The sequence below is a fragment of the Puntigrus tetrazona genome, chromosome 13 (assembly GCF_018831695.1).
Source record: "Puntigrus tetrazona isolate hp1 chromosome 13, ASM1883169v1, whole genome shotgun sequence".
Classification (NCBI taxonomy): Eukaryota; Metazoa; Chordata; class Actinopteri; order Cypriniformes; family Cyprinidae; genus Puntigrus; species Puntigrus tetrazona.
The window spans coordinates 2323206-2347019 of NC_056711.1; the positions used below are offsets into that span (position 1 = coordinate 2323206).

The window sequence follows — 23814 nt, forward strand, 5'->3', positions numbered from 1 at the left end:
AGTTTTTTGACTTCTCAAGATGGTATTTGATGGAATGTTGTGAGTTATTTGTGAATTATTTTGATGTTCAGATAAATATCTTTTGCAGATACATCTCTGTAGCCATACTCTCTCTTGTTTTAAATTCACTGACTAGCATGTGTGACCGTGACGGGCGAAATGAGTCAGAGGTCACAACATTCTATTTTAGGATACGGCCTGATATTGTAGAAAAACAATGTAAAAAATAGATTTTTCTTTTTAGCTCATTTCAAAGAACAGACATTCAAAGAGAAGTTAGTCCAGATAATTGAATAAAGGTATTTAAATGACTATTGAAGCTGACCTAATGTTATAAGGATCAATAGGAAAGGAAAGGAAAGGAAAGAAATTGTGCAATCAAGTGAATTTACGTGCTGGAGAATACAAACATATGCAGAACCAGCTTTTGCAGCTTATCTTTGTTGAGCCTTAAACAACATCGTGATTAAACAATCAGATTTAAAGAACCAGTTTATAATTTTTGTAAAGTTAAGGTTTACAGTTGGTGTCATTGATCTATCATTTCCTCTGATTTAGGCATTACTCATAGGTTAGGTTTACGTGTAGAAATATGGTCAAGACATAAATATGTTGACCCAGGAACACATTGAACATATACAGTATCTTTTGAAAGCTTACAATCTAAACTTTTGAATTGCATGCATCAATATTGTATTTATGTTACATGAATTAAGATAATAAGTAGGGGTGGGAGAAAAAATCATTCTCTGATGCGTCGCGATTCTCTGTTTCAATATTTCAGAATTAATTCTGAGCTTAGTTTTTTCCTCAGCATATGGCACATGTGTGTGCTAGAGACATGGCAGGCTTCTTTGCACTCTGAGTCACGTGCACATTGCTTTCATCCGCTGCGTTTTACTTTAGATACTCTTTAGATGTGCTTTTATTTATGACATGTGGAATGCATTGCTATAAGATGCACAGAACCCGCACACATGACAGGCTTTGTCACTGACAGTCAGATGCCCTTTGAGTTTGTTTGTCCTGAAGCTGCTGATTGTGGCTGCAGTCAAATGCACTTGCGTTTTCAAATGCTTTAAATTGATGTACACTTGTGTTCAGAGCAGGGGGCAAAACATCTGATATATAGAAAGAGATCTGTGTGTTACTCTGAATGCAGCCCGTTAAGTGTGCCGTAATATTAAATGAGAACATGATATTCTCCCGGTTTCACAGACGAGGCTTACGCTAGTCAGAGACCAAAACGCATCTTTAAGCTGCCTCAACTGAAAATATCTTGCTCTGACTTATCTTAAAATATGTCAGTGTCATTGTTGCATGTCAAGATCTTAAATTTCTTCATTTTAAACGATCCTGTTTTTACTCACTTTTGATTCACCCCCCTGAGCTGTGTGAAGGACGTTTTATTACAAGTATGCACACGTTATTGCACGTCTTCAGAAGTGTAATGGCTATCACCCGTTTAAACCCATTCATACATCTAGGATGCTTCAAAGGTGAGTAAAAGACAGGAACGTGTGAATCTTTGGGGGAACTATCCCTTTAACTAAGGCCTGGTCTGGGCTTAAGCTAAATCAGGTTTGTGTAAAACGGCCATTTAGTTGATAAGCGTTGTAGCAAATCAGCTCATTAAGGTAAATATAAATAATTATAATTAATTATGATTAATTGCATTTATTTATATCAGCTGCCAGTTGTAATTAAAGCAGGATTGCATTGCCATCAACAAACATTCATTGTAAATTCATATAAAGATAAAGAAAGGATATTTTGGTGGCCACAGGAAATACCCTCGTAGTGTCAGTGCATCAAACCATGCTGCAAGGATCTGAATTGTAAAGAGACCCTAAACCCTAACTAACATGACTGAACACACAAGCATAGATACACAACAAAGTGATGGGAAATGATGGGAAACCAGCAGGAAAAGCAGAGAATGAAGCTATGGAAGGTCAGTTAACCACCTGTAAACCTGGGGTCTAGTACTAAACCTCTGTTTAGTTTAGTTAAATGTATGATACTTGCATACTTTTGGAGGGAGAGTTTGATGGTTCTTTGTCTCTAAGCATGGTCATGGGAGATTGATGGGCAACTAGGAAAGATTCTTATGACCTTTAAATGTTGCATAGGTATCAACATGTATTATACACTTTCAATCAGAATGTTTGAAGACGAGTCCATACATATCAAACATGGCTAAGAAGAGATGATATTAACTGGTAATCTATCATAAACAAGCGTAAAACAGTATACAGTACCAAAGAAAATACACATGAACAATTGGAACCTGGGATGCATTTTGGGGCAAGGGTCTATAGACCCACGCTTTTGCATAGCTTTTATTAGCCTTTTGCTTAGGTAAAGGGGCATTAGGGATTATTGGTTAAGTATAACAAATAGTTTGTGTCTGATTGTTCCAAACGCTACATCGTGATTAAATCGTGAAACCAAGATTCACACCCCTTCTTTTAAGGTGGCACACAAATATTACAACTATAAACAGAAAGCATAGAAAGATGTAAAAGTTGTAAAGATGCATTTGCCTAGCAGTAGAATTAATTGGGGAAAAAATATAGATCAAGAATAATTTTGGAATTGGATTGGATTGTGAAGCGCCTGAAGATTTTAACCCTTAATAATAAGATCTGAAGTCGCCCCCACATGAAGATCAACGTAATCATATTCATGTTCATATTCATATAAGACTTACCAAATTATACCAAACAATTATAAATCATTTCACCCTTATGTTAAACTTTAAGGGGTTTTGTGCAAAATAAGATGATTTTTTTTATGCCTGAACTCATATATGACATATTTCCTTCCTCCAAATACATTTCAATAACTTTAAAAATAAAAATGATACAAATAATGTATTTTTATGTTAGCTGGCACCTAATAAAATCAAATGACACTTTCTGCAGAGACGTGAGCCAAACATTTTAAATAAAAGACTTTCAAAGTTATTAGTAAAATTATTCGACTTTATTATAAAATTATTTCTTTATTAAATAAAATACAATACAATAAAAAGTATGTTAAAATTCAGGGTTTTTACTGTCAAATGAGACAATTTTTATTAATTTATTAAGTTGTATTTCATGGTACTATTAAAAAAAATTAATAACAATAAAATAAATAAATAAATGAGATATGTCAATTTGCTTAATTTTTAATAGCATTATTTAAATTACACACACACACATAACTTATGGTCTCCTTTTTCCATTGATACCAAAATCTCAATTTTGAAATTTGAGTCTGTGACTCATTTTGCTGGATCAGATCACATATTTCCTTGAATGACAGTAGTGTCATTAAACAACACGTAGATCAATGTAGTGAGATAAGTTATTTTGTAGAAAGATTTCTGGTTCTACAGGTATTCACAGAGACTCATTATCTGTTATCTCTGCTTTATGATGAACACATCTGCTCTGCTTTGTTGCATACTGCATACACTATTTCGATTATGCAGCACTTTTAAAAATCAATAAAAAAATCAACTGTACTTAGATTAGGCAGCATTTTAAAAAACACCACATGAAAACATTTCATGTTAACTACAGGGATCAAAACTAATTATTTTTTTTTCTACTGGCTCAGACCAGTGTTACAAATTTTACTTGCCCTGCCAACATTTTCACTGGCCCTGGCACAAAAAATAAAATAGTTTCTATTATCATTGTTTTTTATCTATGTTATCTTGTTTTTTAATAAATAAGCTTTTATGACACCAATACTTTAAATATTAGAGATGGAAACTATGGTACATTGTGTCAAGTGTGCTCTGACACCCAGAGAGTGATAAGCAATCAAATGCCTCATAGATAAGTGAGTTGGTCTCGACCACCCACTTGCTCATCATCTTCTAGAAGGGTGGGGAACCTTTCGTGGGCCTACCTATGCAGACAAACAGGGCATTTTTGGGACATACCAAGAACTAGTATGGAGAAAGACTCTTACCATGCCAGGGAAAACAGTAAGACAGAAAATAGTAAGACACAATCTGTTTGATAGTAAGGATTTTAAGTGTTTGATGGCACGAATCAACAGACACAGATCTGTTACCAAACAAAACCCCTTCTTCGGAACAATGAAGTATTGGTTGTAATCTGGACTGAAAGTGTTTTCTTGTTCCATTACCAGAGTTTGCTCTGCTCAACCTCATTGAAATAAGGCAGGTGAGAACTAAACTGGATTCTGTAGCTTTTTCTACAGCAGAGGTGGGAAACTTTGATCCTGGAGGGCCAGTGTCCCTGCAGAGTTTTGCTCCAACCCTAATCAAACACACCTGAACAATCAAGGTCTTCAGGATGGAGTTAGGTTTTTTTTTTCGGGGGGTTTTCAATGTTGGAGCTAAACTCTACAAGAGTGACCCTCCCTCTGCAGAACCCATTGTGAGACATTTAGCAGAAAGTTTACCAAGGGAACCAACCAGACTGGCCTTTGGTGGGGCTAGAGCAGTGACTCTGGTGCCCTGAAGTAGATGACAGGCAGGGAATGATCAGCCTAACAACTATAGTCCCCCTGCTGGAGGCATTGTTTGGTGGCAGCTGAGAACCATGCTCGCTGGAGACCGTTGTTCCTTGAAGCACCGGAGGTCCTTGACAGGAAGAGGTGGTACAAAAAGCTGGATGACGGCTGAGGCCAGAAAGTAAAAGCGGAGCACCCATGAGTAAGAATCTGTCCTAAGCTTGCACCTTGGACAGACTCAATCATAGATGTCTCTCCGTGTCCACCAAGGCTGCCATAGAATGGCCGATGGCTCTGGAAGTCTCCTTGGCAGCATGAAATGAGATCCGTGGCTCGACACAACTGTGTCAGAATCGGTCTCCTTGCCCTTATCCAGGTCCTTAAGCAGGTCATCTTGGTATGCCTGGAATACAGCTGACCATGTTCCAACCTGACCTGCTGTCCTATAAGCTTTTTCCACTAGTACTGATGTAGCTTTAAGCAGCTTATGATGCAAAGTCAGAGGACAGATAACTGGTAAGCGCCTGTTCCACCTTGGACACTACCCCATCCCTGTTCACTATAATATTTGTGTAGATAAAGACACTACGGTTGGAGAGCCAGGATTATTATGGCACGATCCATGACCCTAATACCTCAAGTGTGGAGGTTGGGGAAGAAGCTGGTTGTGAAGCTGGTGTGGAAGTTGTGAACTTTAATTTGCTTTTCTGATGAACATTCTACTTCTTGGCTGGCCAGTTTATCTTCATCTTGGCTATAGCAAGAGTAACTACCTTCCAGCACCTGAGAGGATCAGGAAGATCATGAACCTGGTCACTTTTTTTCTAAGAAGTGGAACACACACAGCAGGAGCTTCTCACACTGAACACAGCCACCTCCCACAGCAGCTCCCAAACAAGTAACACACAGAGCATACGTGTCCCTGTCTGTACTGAAGCATCGGCACGGGGGAAAACACAGCAGGAAGCACTGCTTGCTCGCTGATGAGCAGAACAGCGGAACAAGTAATGAGTGATATATATATATATATATATACACACACACACACTATAAAATTTTAAGACATTACTTTTAAATGTGTAGGACAGTAATGGAGGCAGCAACATATGATAGAAAGAAAAGCTATTAATAATCTTTCACTGTGCAAAAGTATTATAATATGAAAGGGCTCCAGTGTGAGCATCTCATGTGCAAAATAATGCCCTTGAAGCAAGACGAAGTCAAAGTGCCCAGCGCTTAGGGAAGAGATACTGATGCATAGTTGTATTATATCTGTAGGATAGTTTTATCGAGCCTTTTCTTTAACAGTTTTAATTGTTAGTTACTGTGCTCTTGGAGAGAGTTTTATCGTCTTGACTGTCATAACCAGATGTGAATGCTGAATAAGGAGCATGACAAAGAGCTGCAGTGTAGAGAAGAGTTTACATGAACTTTAATTTAGCAACTGGAAATATAATGCATTTATGTTACTTCACAATAACACAGAATAGTTTATGCACAGTACTGGATTTTGATTGGTCTCACCTGACAGATACCTGATCCAGCAGAAAATGCCAGGATCAGAGCTGATAGTTACACTGATTGTTAAATGGCTGCATCACTAATTAAAATGCGCTTTATGAGTACTAATAAACTAGTACTAATAACAGCCAATACGATAACAATATGCATGCTATTAACCGACTAATTAACAATGACTTTTTCAGATTACACTTACTGACAATTACTATAGCTTAACATCAGGATAATTCTGTGTTGGACGTTTTCTGTTTTTTGTATTATAAGGGAAATCATAATCAAACCATAACATCATGGCATTTCATCCTTACTGTACTGCTTGTCAAAAGAATGAGAAAGCAAAGATGATCAATTAATGACTTCTGTATGGTTTCAGTGTTTGTCTATGCAAAACTCACTGCACTCAGTCATAATATTAACAAAGATGAATCAATGCTTTGAAATTAGGCTTTAAGAATCTTCATAAAACTATTTGAAGTTACACATTTGATAATCCCAGAATCCCTTTAGACTGAATGGAATATCACATAAAGCTACAAGCAGTTTGTGAGAATTTATATTGCATTTCTTCCTTATTTATCATGTTGTATAACAGGAGTTTGCAGGACTGCATTTTGGCCCATTTTGAGGCAGAAAACAATATATTGATTCAACATTTGTAAGATATGTTTTGTGATAGAGGGACAAAAGGCCTCCCATAATGAAGTATACTAGTAGCATACTTGTAAGTGAACTATTTAAATACTTATTTGGACTAAACTGGCTCACTTCCTAGCATGTAAAATATACATTGAAGAATACTTCAAGTATAACAGTAGCAAGCTTTGGAGTAAACAACTATTTTGCATCAATGTTTTAGCTTGTACTGCAACTATACTAAAAGTGAACTGATAGTTTACTAATTAAATAGCCGCAGTAGCATTTTAGTACACTTTGAAGTTTAGTTGCAGTAAACTACACAAGTAGATCACTAGACCTTGGTTTAGTGATCCTAGAAGATGCTCTTTGGTTCAGTTCAAAATTATAAATTTTATTCTCTCTTTATTGGGCGACATTTTATTCCATAACAATAAAAATTTGATACTGTTTTATGTCTCATGATCATGTTAGATGACATGTGGAAGCACTTCAGTTTCTTCAGTACAGATGATGTGTACTAGTTGTAGTACAGATTTTAGGAGTATAACTCAAACATATTTAGACTTTTTCAGGTATACTGAAATGTCATTTTAAGTATATTTCTGATAAAGTCTGTTAAAGACATAAATAATACTAATAGCACACTTGAATAAATGTCATTTTCATAAGGTAATGATTCTGCAGGGTGTGTGGAGCTGCCTGAACTTTATGGGTCAGAATCAATCGGGGTCTGTCCGTATAAGCTTCATGAAGTGGAGGTCACTTCAGAATAGTGTTGGGCTGGAACGCACCCCATTACAGACTTCTTTTACTACACGTGCATGTTCATACCCCAGGAAGTGGCTCATCAGCGCAGGTAGGAGTTTAAAAGCAAGCATGCAAAACCTGATTTTGCCATGTTCTTAACATCTTTGTTAAGCTTTACAAATCATTGTGATTAGCCAATAACAGCTTGTGACACAGGCCTCCAAAATACTCTCCAGCCTTTGTTGAAGAGTTCACAGAACTGTCATCAATGCTTTCCTCAGGGTTTGATTGTTTTGCGTGAAGGCCAGACTCAGATAGGCGTTATAGATCCAAGCGCTAGCTTTTATCAAAAATACAAAGAGGCAAGGTCTGAATACCAAGACGAGATGGCAATCCAAAGTGACAAATGAAACAATACAGTGATGACAAAGCTATGGCAATGCCAGAAAACGTGAAAACAGAATATAAACAAAAAAACACTTGGTAGAGTCTTCAGTTTGGCATGGTCTCGCTTATATAGTTGCCAAACAGGAAGACACTGGAGAAGAAGCAGAGGGAGCGAAGACAGATAGATCAGAAGTGAGTGCTCCCTCTGCTGGCCTGGCATTACGTTTCGTTATTGCGGGGGATTTTAATTTATATAGATAATGCAGAAATCAAAACAAATTATAACTGTTTTAAATACTTTTGACCTGATTCAACATGGACATACTGTAGATATAATTATGAGTAGCGGTCTAAACATTCCATCTATTGCTATCAAGGATGTAGCACTATCTGATCACTGTATTGTCTTTGATATATTGATCTCTGTTACTACTGAATCTAGATCTGTCTCTGTCAGAAAGAGATGCATTAATGAGGAAACCAGTGCGCTATTCATGGAGGTTATATTGTTAACGCCAAGATCAGTAATATCGATTGGGATCTTCTAGTGCTCATGTTTTGTTTCAAGACTTGGTGAAACTTGTTTATATCTTTATCACCAGCAGGGTGGATTATTGTAATGGTCTCCTGACTGGGCTTCCCAAGAAGACCATTAGACAGCTGCAGCTCATCCAGAACATTGCTGCCAGGATTCTGACTAGAAACAAAATCTGAGCATATCGCACCAGTCCTCAGGTCCTTACACTAGACTACAATTGCATTTAGGATTTATTTTAAAGTACTTTTACTTGTTTAAAAATCACTCAATGGCATAGGACCTAAACACATTGCAGACATGCTGACCGAGTATAAACCCAACAGAGCACTCAGATCATTAGGATTGAGTCAGATAGAAATACCAAGGGTTCACACAAAACAAGCGGAGTTTGCTTTTAGCTATTATGCTGCCCGTAGTTTAAACTGGCTTCTAGAAGAGATCAGATGTGCTAAAACATTAGTCACATTTAAATCAAGACTAAAAACGTATCTGTTTGGCTGTGCATTTACCACTGTGTATGAAATGTGCTACATAAGTAAACCTGACTTGCCTTGCCTTGCATGCTGTAATGTGGATGCAATTCCAGTACAATGAACAGAGTTTCACATGTCCATAAGATGCATTATAGAGGTTGGACAATGAAATTGTGTGGCCAATACAGCATCAATTGATCTTGGGAATGACAGAGGGATTTTGAGCTATTCTTAGCAGAATAGTGGTCAGGTCACTACGTGATGCTGGTGGAGGAAAACGTTTTCTGACTGGCTCCTCCAAAACAAATATTTAGATCTGGTGACTGTGTAGGCCATGGGAGATTTTTAACTTCACTTTCATGTTCATCAAACCATTGTGAGTTGGTCTTAGTGACTTAAAAGTCCTCTTCACTACTACTTTTTACAAATTTAAGAGCTAGTTTTAGTGCTAAAAACCAAAATCAGCAAGTTAGGAACTACTTTTAACTTTAAGATGTTTCGTGAATACGGCCCTGAGGTTTTATTTGACTTTTTAAGAACTGAGAACACATTTCAGATCAATAATTACATGAACAACATGACAAACTGTGTTTATATAGTATATATTCTAAAAAATGGAGAATGCTGCTTATTTGAAATTGAACTCTCCATTAAATTATTTAAAAAGCTTTTGCATTACTTTGATCAAATATAAGGATTAAAGGATTTGAGAGTCTGTCTCTATCTCACACAAACAAATCTCTTTGCTAAAATAATTACTTTGATGCTCTGCTCTGTGTTGTAATTCTAGATATCAAAAATAATAATATATACAACCTTTACCCAACATCTCTCTTTCAGATTAATTTTTTGCACATCCACACCAAAACCCTCAAACATTCCCACAACCCCACAGAGAACAAGCAGCTTTGAAGAATAGATGGATGCATTTGTGTTATGAATGTGATGGATGCATAGTTGAATTACAATATCTTGAAAGGACCCTACAAGACCTCTAAAGAAGTCTTCAGTAAGCAAGTTTGGCCCTTGCAGCCTTTACAAAACACAACCATTTTTCACAGCAATTTAGATTTTTGATGCAAATGTCATTCAGATCCATTCAAAAATGTAATAAGAAAAAAAAATACTAGATTAAGAGAAAGAATGAGTGGATAATCTACTGATAAACACACACCACTGTGGCACAGTTCATAGTTAGATTAATACAAAAAAAGAGCTTTGACGTCTTTTTGTGTATTTTCTCATCCACATTTGTAAAAAGCATTCACCCACTCAAAGTCAAAGGATAAAGGAGTTCATAAGAACGCGCGCCAGTCTGAGAGAATGAGATCATACATAAACACGATTATAAACTGATCCCTTGTCGTTTGAGATGTAACCTGAAGCTTAATAAAGTGTCGTGAATAAGAAATAAAAAAAGGAGAAATTATTTCTTTGACAAACATCATTTTCAGTTATGGTGGACTCCCTGCAGCTTTGGGGGCTCCGCTCTATAGTGCCGTGCCTCAGCGGGTCTGTTTTGAGTGTTTAGCTGGCATGCGGCTGGTTTCATACGAGAGGTAAGCTGTCCGAGAAGCGCTCGCCAACGTGGAAAAATGTGCTGTTGCTGCCAAATCTATTTTCATGCTTCCTAAAGCAAAGCGAATTTTAAAAGTCCACTGAATTCATATCTACATTTTTGGTTAAAGACAATGTTGAAGATAGGTACTATTGTCAACATGCCTGTGGTAAATTAAAATAAATAAAATTATACAAATGAAAAAAAAAAAAAAAAAAAAAAATAAATATATATATATATATATATATATATATATATATATATATATATATATATATATATATATATATATATATATATATATATATATATATATATATAAATAAATAATATAAATAGTATTTCAAATAAAGTTTTAAATTATTTCAGGAAAAAGGAGGAAACTAAATCCTCATACATTCTGAAGATTTTTTTTTTTGCTTGTTTATATTCAAATACCTTCTCTGGTTTTATTGTTGTTTGCCATGGTACTTCACAATATTTTAAAGATATTATAAAGATATTAAGCCATAATGTTTCTATACTTGAGCGTATCCTAAAAGCCGATGAGAGGGGATCTGCATCTTAGCACTCAGCACACCTGATGAAATATGTCACCGCTCGCCTCTGATACCTGCTTCTTGGGTGAAAAACTACAATGATAAATCTTGGGTGGCTTTTATACATCTAAAATTTTATATCGCCGTCAAATTCTGACAGCATACAGTATATTTATATTTAAAACTTTTTCTATTTGCATTATATGGTTCCAGTTTACTTAGGCCCATATTCTTTGCTGACTTTGCTCTTGTTTCCCTTTAAGGTCTGGCACACCTGATGATGGGCGACCAAGGTATGGCATCTGTTTCTTTTCCACTCCTTTGCTTTCTTGTCCTCTCAAGACCTACTTAATGAATTATCTTTTGGCTTGTTGCTGGTCACTGGGGTTATTCGTGATTCAGTATGCACCAGTAGCAAAGCATGTCCTTTTGATCTAGAGTTACAGATCCTCTTGAATGCGCTATTATAAGATGTTATTGTTAGCAATGTTTTTACAGAATCCCCGGTAATATCCAGCCATACCCAAAAAGCACAGCAATTCACACTTGTTAGTTGGGATAGGAAACAACTGCACAGTCCAAGTCAGCTTTTTCCTGGTCAGCAGTGAACACACCAAAGATACCCTGCTATCGTTTGTGGGGTAAAAATGGGGTTGTTAATTAATAAACAAGGGACACTGTAACAGAAATCCCTTACACTTTGTAAGGCAAAGATAGACAGGGATTGTTAGTGGACTGGTTCATGCTAGGGCTTGGCTGAGTGACTAAGATAGCAGGGAGAACATGGTTCTCAAACTCCTAGGATAGCTAGGTGAGCTTAAAAAGTTGAAGGCTTGGGAGGAATACTGAATCCTGTTGTGGAGAATTCACCTGTGATGAGGAGTCAGAAGCTTTCCGATCTATTTGCAGTGTTTATTAATCATAGTTAAACAGCATAAGGAATAAAGTTGCTTACGGTTAACGTACAGTTACCAGGCAGATGTCGGGCCAGTTCAGTACATCCAGCCAAAGAGATCAAAAAGGTAGGCAGCAAACAATCTACAATTGGTAAAAAGTCCAAGATCAAACACAGGGAAGCAACTGCATAACAGAAACTCTCAGAATTGTTGGCCGGGGGAAAACAAGACTGTGAGCGCCGTGAATGCACTGTTTAAGTAAGGGAGGTCATCGGGAGCACCTGTGCATATAATCAGTCCTAGATACGGGGAGTATGGCAACTGCAGTTCGAAAGGGTTTTAAAGAGGTTCCCTCCAGTGGTGATCAGAGAGAGCCAGAGCTGATTTGTGACAATAGTAAAAACTAGATCTTAAACTAAAGTATGACCTTTTAATAGTATTAACAAAAAATATGTATTTTTATTTTTTTTATAATTAGTTCAAGACAAAATTTGTTTTTTAAACAGCCTTTTCTAAAAAGGTAAATCTTAAAAAGGGTGATGTCGTCTTATATTCATAACAATTCTGACTGTAAACGATTTATTTTATTCAGTTTTTTTCAGTTTTTCAGTGTAGAATTTCTGATTTAACATTATCTGTGAGAGAGTATAAATAAACAAATTGTTATTGCAGTATTTTCATGTAATATATGGATTAAGTTACAAGTAGAGCTATGAATGTTAAGCCAACATTTTTTGAATGATGACACATTTGTCTTTTACTATGCTTGTAACATAAGCAGTGAGACTTCAGAGTGGAAGTTTTGCTTTTGATACCATATATTGACACCATTTGTTCTACCATTTTGTTCTCTAAAGCTTAAATAGTTTGGAGAGTAGGAGTGATTCTTAACTTTAAGAAATCTGATATTGCAAGTAAGAGTAAATTGAGAGTAAATTTTAATAAATCGGGCATAGTACCATAATACCTATTTAGTACCACCACTGGAGAGAATAGTCAATTTTGAACTTGCAACCAGCTAAACTAGCGAAGGAACAAATGCAACCTTTGTGTAAACCAAACTGTGTCTGTTGATGAAGTACAGATGGCAGAAAAGGCTGTGCAACCAAAACGACATATGTATAATCCTGCCCACTCTAAAACTGCAGTGGAAATGCAAACCGAGCTGAACCTAGCTGTGCCGAGCCGTAACGAACCATGCCAAGCCAAAGTCGCACCACACATCCACTACAAAAAAAACATACATTGAGAGTACCATCATTCCAGGACTGGAGGCAAGTTTCAAGGGACACCTCCATAAAGTCTTACAAAGGATTTCTGTTTTGTTGGATAGAGGGCAGTGGGAGATGGAAAAACTGCTGACTTCATGTTGGGTCAGGTCTTCTGTGATGAACTCAGACAATTAACTCATAAGCTAGGTTTATCGATTGGTAACAATAAACTGGAATGCAGGTGAGTGAACAGGTGAACAGAGTCAAACACAAAATGCACTTAACTGAGAGTAACAGTTGTTTCTGTTGGAGAAACAACAACAGAGACAATCAAAGAAGATGGAGAAACCACAGTCAGGATAATCACAGGTAAGAAGGTAAGAATCCACAGGTAGGGAACATGGAAGAGTTTGTATGGCATTTGTGTGAAAGCCAATGAGACAAATGAATGTGTTGATTGCAGGATTTAAATAGAGCGCCTGAGGTGCTGAGTGGATACAGGTACGAGTGATCAGGCTGAAATGTGAACAGACCACATCCACATGAAGCCAGAGCTTTTGCGTCCAATCTTTTGCTTCCTTGTTCTAAAAAAAAGTAAAGACTGCATTTTATTAAGACATATGTGTCCACATTAAACACTGAAACGGTCTCGAAATGTCTAACTGACTCAAACTCTGCCATGGAGATACACTAGACTTGAAGCAAGAGTGTAAACCTTCAGCGCTGTGTACAAACCCCAAAACAACAATTTCATAAATCTAATAAGCTCAGTAGTAGTGCTTCATTTTTGATGCTGTTACAAAATGTAACTTGTCTAGGGTAAAGACGTCGGGTTATGACATCATTATTTCTCAAAATATATGCATTGGCTGTATACACGAAAATTTGACCAATAAAATGCAGGCATTGTACACAATCGAAAAAATGTGGGACAAGAGAAAGTGGGATCTACATAGAATAGTCAAAGAAATGCAAATACGTATACATATTAGATGTGTTCGACTTGCAGCAGTGCGACACAGAACATTCAGGGTTTAAGATCAAAGTATCGCAAAAGCAATTAAAAAGCATATGGAGTCGTCTGCTCACTATGTCTTTCCTGGTACTTTGATGTCATACACCAATTGGTCCGCGAGCTTTGTTTCAAGTCAACTGCTGGATATTTTAGGCAATATAGAAATCCTTGCCAGGACATGTCTGGGTAAAAGGGGATGCATTGGTCACCCTATGTTATGTATGTGTAGTAAAAGTATAACTACATAATAGCCACCATAATAAACTTGTCATACTGGTTTTTGTTTCGTGTTCGTGTTTCATATCTTTTATTTTGTAGTTTGGCCACAGAGATATTTCTCTTGATCATGTCAAGCTATCATTGTCTGTGCAGTATGTTCTGACTGGTTCCTTGGTTGCATGTTTCAAGTTCTCATTGTTTAGTTTTGTCATACGCTCCCCTTCTAGTCAAGTATTTGGACCCTTGGTTGCCATGTTAGTTTGTTGTGTATATAATGTATGTAACCTGCTGTTGGTGAGTGTTTTGGTCAAGTCTGCTCATGCTATGGTTATGTCTGCCTATGGTCGTGTCATCTTTGTTTTGTATTTGCTCACGTTGGACGGAATAAAATTGCACATGGGTTCTTAAAACTTGCCTCAAGTGGTATCTGTTATAAAACTTTAGAAACTATCTCTCTTTGCTGCAAATATTTTATTAAGATATTATATATGAAATAAAAAGAATCAGCAATCATATAATGCTAACAGCTGGAGCAGAATCTGCTTTCAAACTAAAAATTCTATATTTTTTCTATATTTATTATTTTATTTCTATATTTATTCTATCTTTATATGTTCGTGTTTTAGCATCATTGGGAATAAAGATAGGTTTCATCAGAAATACAACTTTTTCGACAAAAAAAATGAAAAAATGCATTTTTAACTCATTCAGGGCTTCCCTTACCATAATACACCTAGAACAGCGATTTGTGTAAAAAAACATATCTTTGGCAGGGAAGTATTGTAACCTAATTGATGAGATATCTCATCAATGGCGGGGAAAAAGTTGAGTGTTTACCCTTAGATGGTGAATGTAATAGTCCTTACTGTGACAAAGCTACTATGAGACCAGCGACATGTTTCGTTATCACAGACCCGACTCTACGCACACACACACACACACACACACACTCATTGAAATCCAACCCACAGAAGATCATAGACAATCTTCCTTCACTCTCTTATTACTCCACTTCTGAAGAGCAACTTCAGCAACAGTCTTCAATACCTCCCTTAGTCTGAAATAACTCCAGGGTAGTGAGGACTGAGAGCAAGTTTCAAGGCTTATTTTTTGTTGAAGTGAATAACTTAAAGAACCACTTTTGTTATGTTAACATCTCTGGAAAATAAGTTGTGATAATAAGACAACAAGAAAAAAAAATTGCATGGCTGCTTAGAACTGCCATAGTAACAGAAAGCATATCACCTGCCTCAAGATCTTTTACTGTTTGCAGTTTGACAGAGGCATATAAGCCTACAAACAGTGCAAATCTGCTTGTATTTACCTATTTGCCTCCTATATCTTATATCTATCTTATAATATAGCGTCAACGATATAGGCGCAGCTGTCACTGAACATGCCACAGCAAAAAAAAGTGTTTTGTTGATAGTGGATATGGACCTATTGTACATACCATTGTTGCTCTGGCTGTTAGCATGATATGATTGCTGCATTTGTGATTCCTCCATTGGTGTTTTGAGTATTCACCCTGTTTAATTCTACTGGGTCTCACAAAAACTGGTATGTTTTCTCCTAAATGTGGATTTTCCATTGCTTTTGCAGTGGGCAATATCTTGGTCCAATTTGAAGATTTTTTTTAAATAAATCTACATATCCTGGAATCACTTAAGTGATTCTTAAAGGTCCAACATGGCTCAGTGGTAGATAGCTCAACCACTGCGTTAGAGAACCAAGTTCAAGCCCAGGTCTTGACAGAAAAACCAAATCAGCTGTGGGCCCAGAGATTTTTCTCTAATGACTTGTATTTGCCCAACATACGCCTCATTGCGATTCATCTTGACAATCACTTGAGAGAGTGGATAGTCCCAAGGTTCTGTGAGCAGGACTGTTTCCAAGCTTGTATTCCTGCATCCATGGTTTCCTCGGCCCCTGAACAGCTACATGATTCCCCCAAGGGCATGCATTTCAGTTGATCAAGGCTCTTAGCCAATGAGAGGGAACGTTGTATGAGGGCGCACCATTGCCTCTACAGTGGTGCTTCCTGCCACTTTTGCTCCACTTGTTTCAAGCTTTTGAGTAATAGTTTACCCCTTCATACAGAAGTGCTGTGATGGGTAAAATTAGAGTGCCTCTTACTAACGCCGTCCTAGCAGTACTACCTGTACATTTGAAATGATCTTATGGATCTTGATTAGCTGGTTCATGTATGCCCATTTAAATGTTTAAATTGTTTAAACTCTTCTTGAAATTGGCCTTTTTAAACAGCTGTTTACAAGCAACTTAAATAAAAACAATTTAAATGTACAAATGGAACACCAGCAAAGATTAATTAATGTTGTAAAGAGGCACAATTAAGACATGAACACCTGTGACCTGTGAGTCAAAATGTAGTATGTAGAACATTAAAATGTATGCAGCAAAGAGTACAGCATCACACACAGTGCTGCATCACATACTCCTTGAAGGGATTTGCTATACTTCTTGTTAAGTGTGCCCTCACTGCCAAAGGTAAAGTCTGTCCATTGGATTCATATGCTAGAGAGATAGCCTTGGCTGTCTTACTTATTCTCTGCTTGTATTCTGGGGTCCCTCATCAAAGGTATTATCCAAAGCATACAAACAATTGATCAGTTATACATCATAACTCTCTGTGAACATAAGCATCCAATGACTTAACTTGGCACATGTCAAGAAGGGGGAGCACAAAAGGCGTGCAGCACAATCAGTCATGTCACGTTAGTGGGAACCTTAGGGACTTATCTCAGTATTATGTGAAGAATGGCTTTGGCCACACCAGGTGCACACTCTGAACAGGGCATAAAGGGGAAAAAGCGAAAATAGTCCAATTCAGGGCATACAGTTTCCTCGTGGAGGGAGCTCTGAAGTAAAGTATGGTTTTAACACCTCAGCTGAAATACCTATGGAAGTCTACAAGTTGCCCCCCCCTCAGAGGCAAAACTCATAGTTGACACAAATATACTATATGCATTAGTAAGTACAGTAAAGCGTCTAGTTAGTAACCTTGTACAGGCAACTAATTAGATACTTTAATATACTTACTAATGTATGTACATGGTAAATGTGTAGCAAAAATTTGGTATTATGTGGTAAAAAACATGACATGATACTGATATACATGGTATCCTAACCTTATCTAATATAAGGGGGAACTGTTTTTAATTGCATATGTAGAACTGGTAATGCTAAATTGCGCTATACAACAGTGCTTACAAAGTTTAAAGAATTGGTCATTTCTGTGTAATGTTTATATAAAATAATGCACTTTATTTTACAGTCCTATTTCCATTTACTTACTATGTACGTAGTGGTGTGAGTACCTCTTATGTACAGTTAATGTACAGAATAAGTTATGTGGTACTGAAGTTGAAGGGTATAAACATGGACAAGGTACTTATCAAGTAACTGACATATATAGAAAGTATATAGAAATAGGACTGTAAAATAAAGTGCGCCATTTTACACAGACATTACATGGGAATTATCAGCTCTTCAAACTTTTTAAGCACTGTTGTGGAAAGCAATTTAGCATTAACACACACTTGTTTGTAAGTACTACATATTTACCACGTGTACACCAAGTGCAGTATGTGTCATGTTTGTTATCACATAATACCACATTTGTCTGTAGGTGCTACACAGTTACCATATATGTACAACTGTACAGTTGTGTTTCTTATTTGTTACCGTATACATACACTTCAGGTAAGTACTTTGTATTACAACTTATTTGCTTTTAGGTACAACGTATTTATCATGTTTGTGCTATAGGGAAGTACACCGTTTGTGCCTCGTGAAAGATGATGGTCCTTCCTCACATCTCCTGAGCTGACCACTCACTCATGGTCACTCTCAGCCTGTAAAGTATCTGACTGTCGTAAGCATTCCGTGATCAACCTAACAAACTCTTGTTTGACAGTGTGTGACGGTGTGCAAATGTTCGACAGTGTGTGACTGGCCAAGCTTTGGCTAGTTTAAGAATGCAAGTATTGCCAAGATTCAACAAGTAGTCCTCTGTATTGGACAAAGCGCACTTTTCAGCAATCACTGTTCAGCCTTGACCCAAATTTATGTAACACACATCTCTCTCAGATGGAAGGAACTACTTTACCCTTCTTTACCTCTTGTGCCATTACCAGAGACACCACTGTGGGAAGGACCCTGTTGAAACAAGAGTGAAGAGAATATCCTATTTCCATAACACTCCTAGGCAGAGACTGTACTAAAAACTAAACCCGAATTTCAAAAGTGATGGGGTAGGCAGATTGACCTCATGAGGGCACATAACAGAGTCCTGCTATCAAAATCCTGAGCCTTGCAGCATAATGACTGAAGCCCTCTTTGAGGATAATGGTCCTCTGATCTTGCATAAAGTTTCCTCCCTGCATTATTTGGCTGCATAATATAGCCGTTGTCTTGGCAGTGGGAGATCCAACTACTTAATTTTATTTTGCTTCCCTTAAGAAGAAAAACCAAAGTCGGCAGACCTATATTTGCATTATATATAACATTGCCAAAGAAACACTGCTTCTGATGCAGCACGAGCACCATTGAAAAGGGAACCAGGAACTGAAGGAAAAAGATGTCTGTGGTGGCCATCATTTAGGAGCATATACCTGGCATAGAGGCAGGGAAGCACTGTCTATAAGAATGTTTCCTAAAGATAGATATTGTAAACATGCAATTCAGAAATTGCTTTTTTCAGGATCTCAGGTCACTCTCGCCAACCTCAATCACTAGCACACATATTTGTGGTGGCCAAATAATTTCTATCTTTTGTTGCATGCTTGTGCAATAGTCACAATATTTGTGCGAAGCATGGTTAGAGATGAATCCATCCTTGTCAGGTTTTTAACCCATCTCTTTTCTCCTTTGCTTTCAGAGATGGAAGAAAATGTGGCGACATTCAAAGGTTCAGAATACTTCTGCTATGACCTTTCTCTGAACCCGATCCAAAGCAGCAGTGATGAAATCACGCTGTCATTCAAAACACTCCAAAGAAATGGACTGATGCTTCACACAGGAAAATCTGCTGACTATGTTAACCTGGCGCTGAAAAACGGAGCAGTTTCTCTCGTCATAAATTTGGGTTCTGGGGCATTTGAAGCTCTGGTGGAACCAGTCAATGGGAAATTTAATGACAATGAATGGCATGATGTAAAAGTAACAAGGAATTTGCGTCAGGTAATAGAGCTACAGTAGCTAAACCGGCATACAGGAAAAAAGAGAGTAAAGATTTAGTATAAGGTTCCTCAAATCTTGCCCTGGAGGTCCAATGCACTGCAGAGTTTAGCTCCATCCATGAAAAAACTCACCTACCTATAATTTTCTAATGATCCTGAAGACACTGATTAGCATGCTCAGGTGTGTTTGATTAGGGTTAGAGCTAAACTTTGCAGGAAAGTGGATCTCAGGGTCCTGATCTGACGATTCCTGATTTAGTCAATACAGTGTTACATTAAAGATGTACTACTTTTATATTAAGTGTCTCTAATACCTGTGTACCTACATAGTAACTAGATGTGTAGTATGTAACCACAGTGTAAGTACACATTGGTACATACTATCTATTAAAGCTGTAGATACTACGTACTAATTCACATCTAGTTACTATGTAAATGCACAGGTATTAGGGACACTCAAAATAAAGTGGGGCCTTATTTCTTTTAAGCAGGGACATAGTTACCTATTATCTTGTTTATATCTCTTGAAATGTCTTCTGAAAAGCACGAATGTCTGAAAATGTCTGCAGGCACGTGTGCTAGATAGTAGAGCAGGGTGAGTTCAGCACTTGCTGTCTTCCCGCCGTCTTCAGTTCCTACATTGCTACTGTAAATAGATAAATGAGGTATTAATGGGTCCTATGGTGTGACAGAAAAATAAAACAGACAAACGAACAAATTAAAAACACTCTAACATTGAAGATAACCCTCACTCACGCTATGTGTAACTCAAACAAAGATGCATTTTATTTGTATTATTTTTACATTTTTGCTATGTCACACCATAGGACACAGTCCAGTCATTTGTCAACTACCCAAATGTCTGTCATTTACAAATAATCCTGACCTACTTGACTGGTTCAGGTGGGGTTTTTTAAAACTGGAGTTAAACTTTCCATGACAGGACTTTCTCAAGGAGCAGGTTTGGCTACCCTTGGAAAATCAAATGTATTATTTATTAACTAATTGATTACTTATAGTTAATTCTGCACATTATAGCAACACACAGAAGCATTTTAACATAAATAAAACAAAATATTTTTCCTAGGCATTTGACAACACCTTGCCTCTCGGCCTTTCACAACAATTTCAGGCACTCTTCCCTGGAGACTTTCCAAAACCTAATGAGTTGCTTAGACAGCATTTTTAGGCGTCATATCTGCAACCACAGAATGGACTGTGACAAGCACAGTACACCCATTTGTTATGCGTTTTATCTTAACAACATGGCAACACTGATCTAACTGTAAATTAGGTCAGGTTTCTTGCACACTTAACACGAGAAGTCAGATTGGCATGTGTGAGTAATTTTGAACAAAGCCGCCCTTGATGGCTGTGGAAAGAAAATTGCACACCCCTGTTAAAATTTCAGCTATCAAGATATATTTGAAAATATATAAATATATATTTAAAAATCATGTTTGATCTTTTTTCATCTTTTTGTTTAAGAAGCAAACTGAATTTGTAATTGAATAAGGAAAATAAAAACCTGATGTTATACTGTTGTACGAATATACAAACTTTTTATAAAAATCAACCATATTAAAAGTCTTAAAGAAAAGTAATTATAATAATTCTGCCATGATTGAATGGTGTCTGATTAATTCGGAATAAAAATCAGTAGGGTTTTTTAATATTCTTTTAATTCACTTTACTCATTTTATTCTTGAATTTAACAGGGTAGCTGTAAAAAACTATTGTGAAAATAAGATTTTCAATTTCTCAGAAAGGCAGCCAAGACACTTACAGTAACATTAAAGAGATGCATTCATTTCTTAGTTGGAATTGGGGAAAAAGACAAGATACACTGTAAAAAAAATTGTAAAGGTAGGGCAAACTGCTTTTTTTTAAGGGTGTTTTACCAGTATAATCAATTTTACACTTGGTTGCTTTGGACTTTAGGGTTAATATATGAATAATGGATAATGAGCTGCCAGTAGTTTTTCTGTAATTTTACAAATGTTTTTTTTTTTTTATGGTGTAGCAAGAATCACAGAAAAGTCCCATTTACAAGAATGTTTTGGCAAAACATCATTAAACACCTGGCATTTATAAAATATTGTGTAGAAACCATTCTAAATTTGATCTTAGAATCATTTCTTGAATATGCGTATGTTTATATGATTTATAGAATGAACATACGGACGGAAAACGCGCGTACACCTCTCTTTCAGGTCAAATGGTTTCAGCTTTCTGCCTTGTAAACGACTCCTAATTAATGTCATAATCATATAAAATATCACCAATTACTATCATTTATAGCAGCAAGCCGCAAGAACGCTTTACATTTTCAAAAACCTGCAATACTCCAACAACAAAAAGTGCATAACTCTTTAAAAAAAGAGCAGTATGCTATATTAATATCAAAAGGTTGTTCACGCCAGTATTATTTGAGATGTGTAAACGTCCCCCTAAAAACTTTTATTTGTTTGCTACTTTAATTTAGCTGATTTCAATAGAACGTTAAATGTGGAAAAAGATCTGACATGATTTTACAAATGTTATGTAGACATATAATATCTACTGTAATTTCGTTCATTTATTAGGCACAAATGGATTTGAAGACAGTAGAGTATTTAGTATTTAGACAGTAGAAACAGCACACTAGGTTTTGGAACGGGACCATGATGTAAAAACATTTTTTAATTGTAAAATTAGTATTAACTAAATAGCAAATATGAGGCCAGATTTACTAAACAGAGCAAATTAACACAAGACAGCAAACCAATAACAGTGCTGCTGGGAGTGAAAACCTCTGTGGGTGATTTAATAACCAAATTATGGAGCAAAGATACAAGCAGCTCATATCCACAATGACACACAATCAAACCAAATCAGCAACTATTGCAGACAGAAAGTAAGACATGCTTCACATAACGATGCAAATAACGGCAAATTGAAGGAACTCTCCTTCTATAAAATGTTGTACCTTGAAGTGAAACTCCTAAAATTGCGTATGCATATGCATTAAGGTCAGCTTCAGAAATAACCTTCTGCACCTCTTCAGTTTTAATTTTTGACTGCACGTCTGAAGCGAATCCCCGGAGCAAAAGATGGTTTGTGCTGCCGCAAGATGTTAGTAAATCTGGCTCACAATGAAAATGAATGACACTTCAATTAATAAAGCAATAACCCACGAGTCCTTGTTTATGATTAGCAAGCGAATATTAATCTAGAGTTAAAGCCACTTTATATTAAGTGGCCCTAACTATACTTAAATTTAATTTAATCAGTTGGTGAAATCCGCTTATTGCAAACGTTTTTACGTTGTACTTTATAATGAAACCCTTGACCAATCCCTTAAAGCCACACATACCACCAAACCTGTGCATAACCTTATCTGTATCCCACCTTAATAATAGGTGCAATACAATATGAACACAATAGTACACCACTTCATGTAAAGCTAATCCAACACATACGGTTGAAGTATATCAATAATTGTTTGTTTTTACGCAGTTACTAATATGCTTTATAAAACTAACGTTGCTCATGGAATGTGTCATATGCTACTAACCAACTGTTTCTTTAATCGTTGTACTAACTAACTAACTAACTAACCTTTGTTCTGTAAACTATGTACTAACCTTGGTAATCATCATATCTTTTTTTATTATTATTTTGACTGTTTATAGAATAACAGTCGTTATTCTATTCACCCTTTTTAAATTTCCTTTCTCCTCCTTTTCCACAAAGCACTCAGGCATTGGACATGCTATGGTAAACAAACTACATTGTTCAGTAAATATTATTCTAATCGATTCATATTTTGGATATGCTGTATGGTTTTTTTGATCTCTTCTTTATTTGTAGACATCAGTTAATCGAAACTGGTTGGTTATTTATTTTTAGAGTTTTTATTAATCTGCTTAATTTAATTTTCAGCAGCCTTTTAACCAATATTTCTTGTCCAGTTCACTTTGAACCACTTTCTGAACCATGATCAACCCAAACCTTTTACATGGCAGTAGTTTGAAACATGTCCTAGCTACCTCCACCCTGCATGATCTGCAAATTGCTGTGCTTATAAAAATCACCCATAATCTATGTTTGTCTTTAGCTCTTACTTTATTTTTTTTTCTAGGCCCTGCTTCTGCCACTTTTTGAAATGTTTTAGGCATCATAACTTAATATGACACTATATACACAAATAATTCAATCTTTTTTTCTTTTTAAGTGAACGTACGAAAAAAAAAGTGGCATAAGTGTTTAATTTCTTCAATTGTGGCACCGCTTCAAATAGATCTTGACCCTGTTGCATGGTTTCCTTATAATTTACTTACATGCAAACTTACTAAAAAAGTCTATCCTAGTTACTAACACCATTTTTGTGTCTGTCAATTAATTTTAAGTTG

The 23814-nt window shown here is 36.5% G+C and overlaps 1 protein-coding gene across 11 annotated transcripts in view; it reads left to right on the forward strand.

The window, feature by feature from the left end:
- nrxn1b (neurexin 1b) overlaps positions 1–23814 on the forward strand; it is a 110226-nt gene that overhangs the window by 8700 nt on the left and 77712 nt on the right. For 5 of the 11 annotated variants that reach the window (XM_043255121.1, XM_043255118.1, XM_043255119.1 and 2 more), the window contains exons 3-5: positions 11142–11171; positions 19120–19421; positions 23156–23179. In XM_043255121.1, the coding sequence (XP_043111056.1) occupies positions 11142–11171; positions 19120–19421; positions 23156–23179 (356 nt within the window). The remainder of the gene's footprint in view (positions 1–11141; positions 11172–19119; positions 19422–23155; positions 23180–23814) is intronic. The other 6 variants (XM_043255120.1, XM_043255122.1, XM_043255127.1 and 3 more) reach the window with 2 other exon arrangements.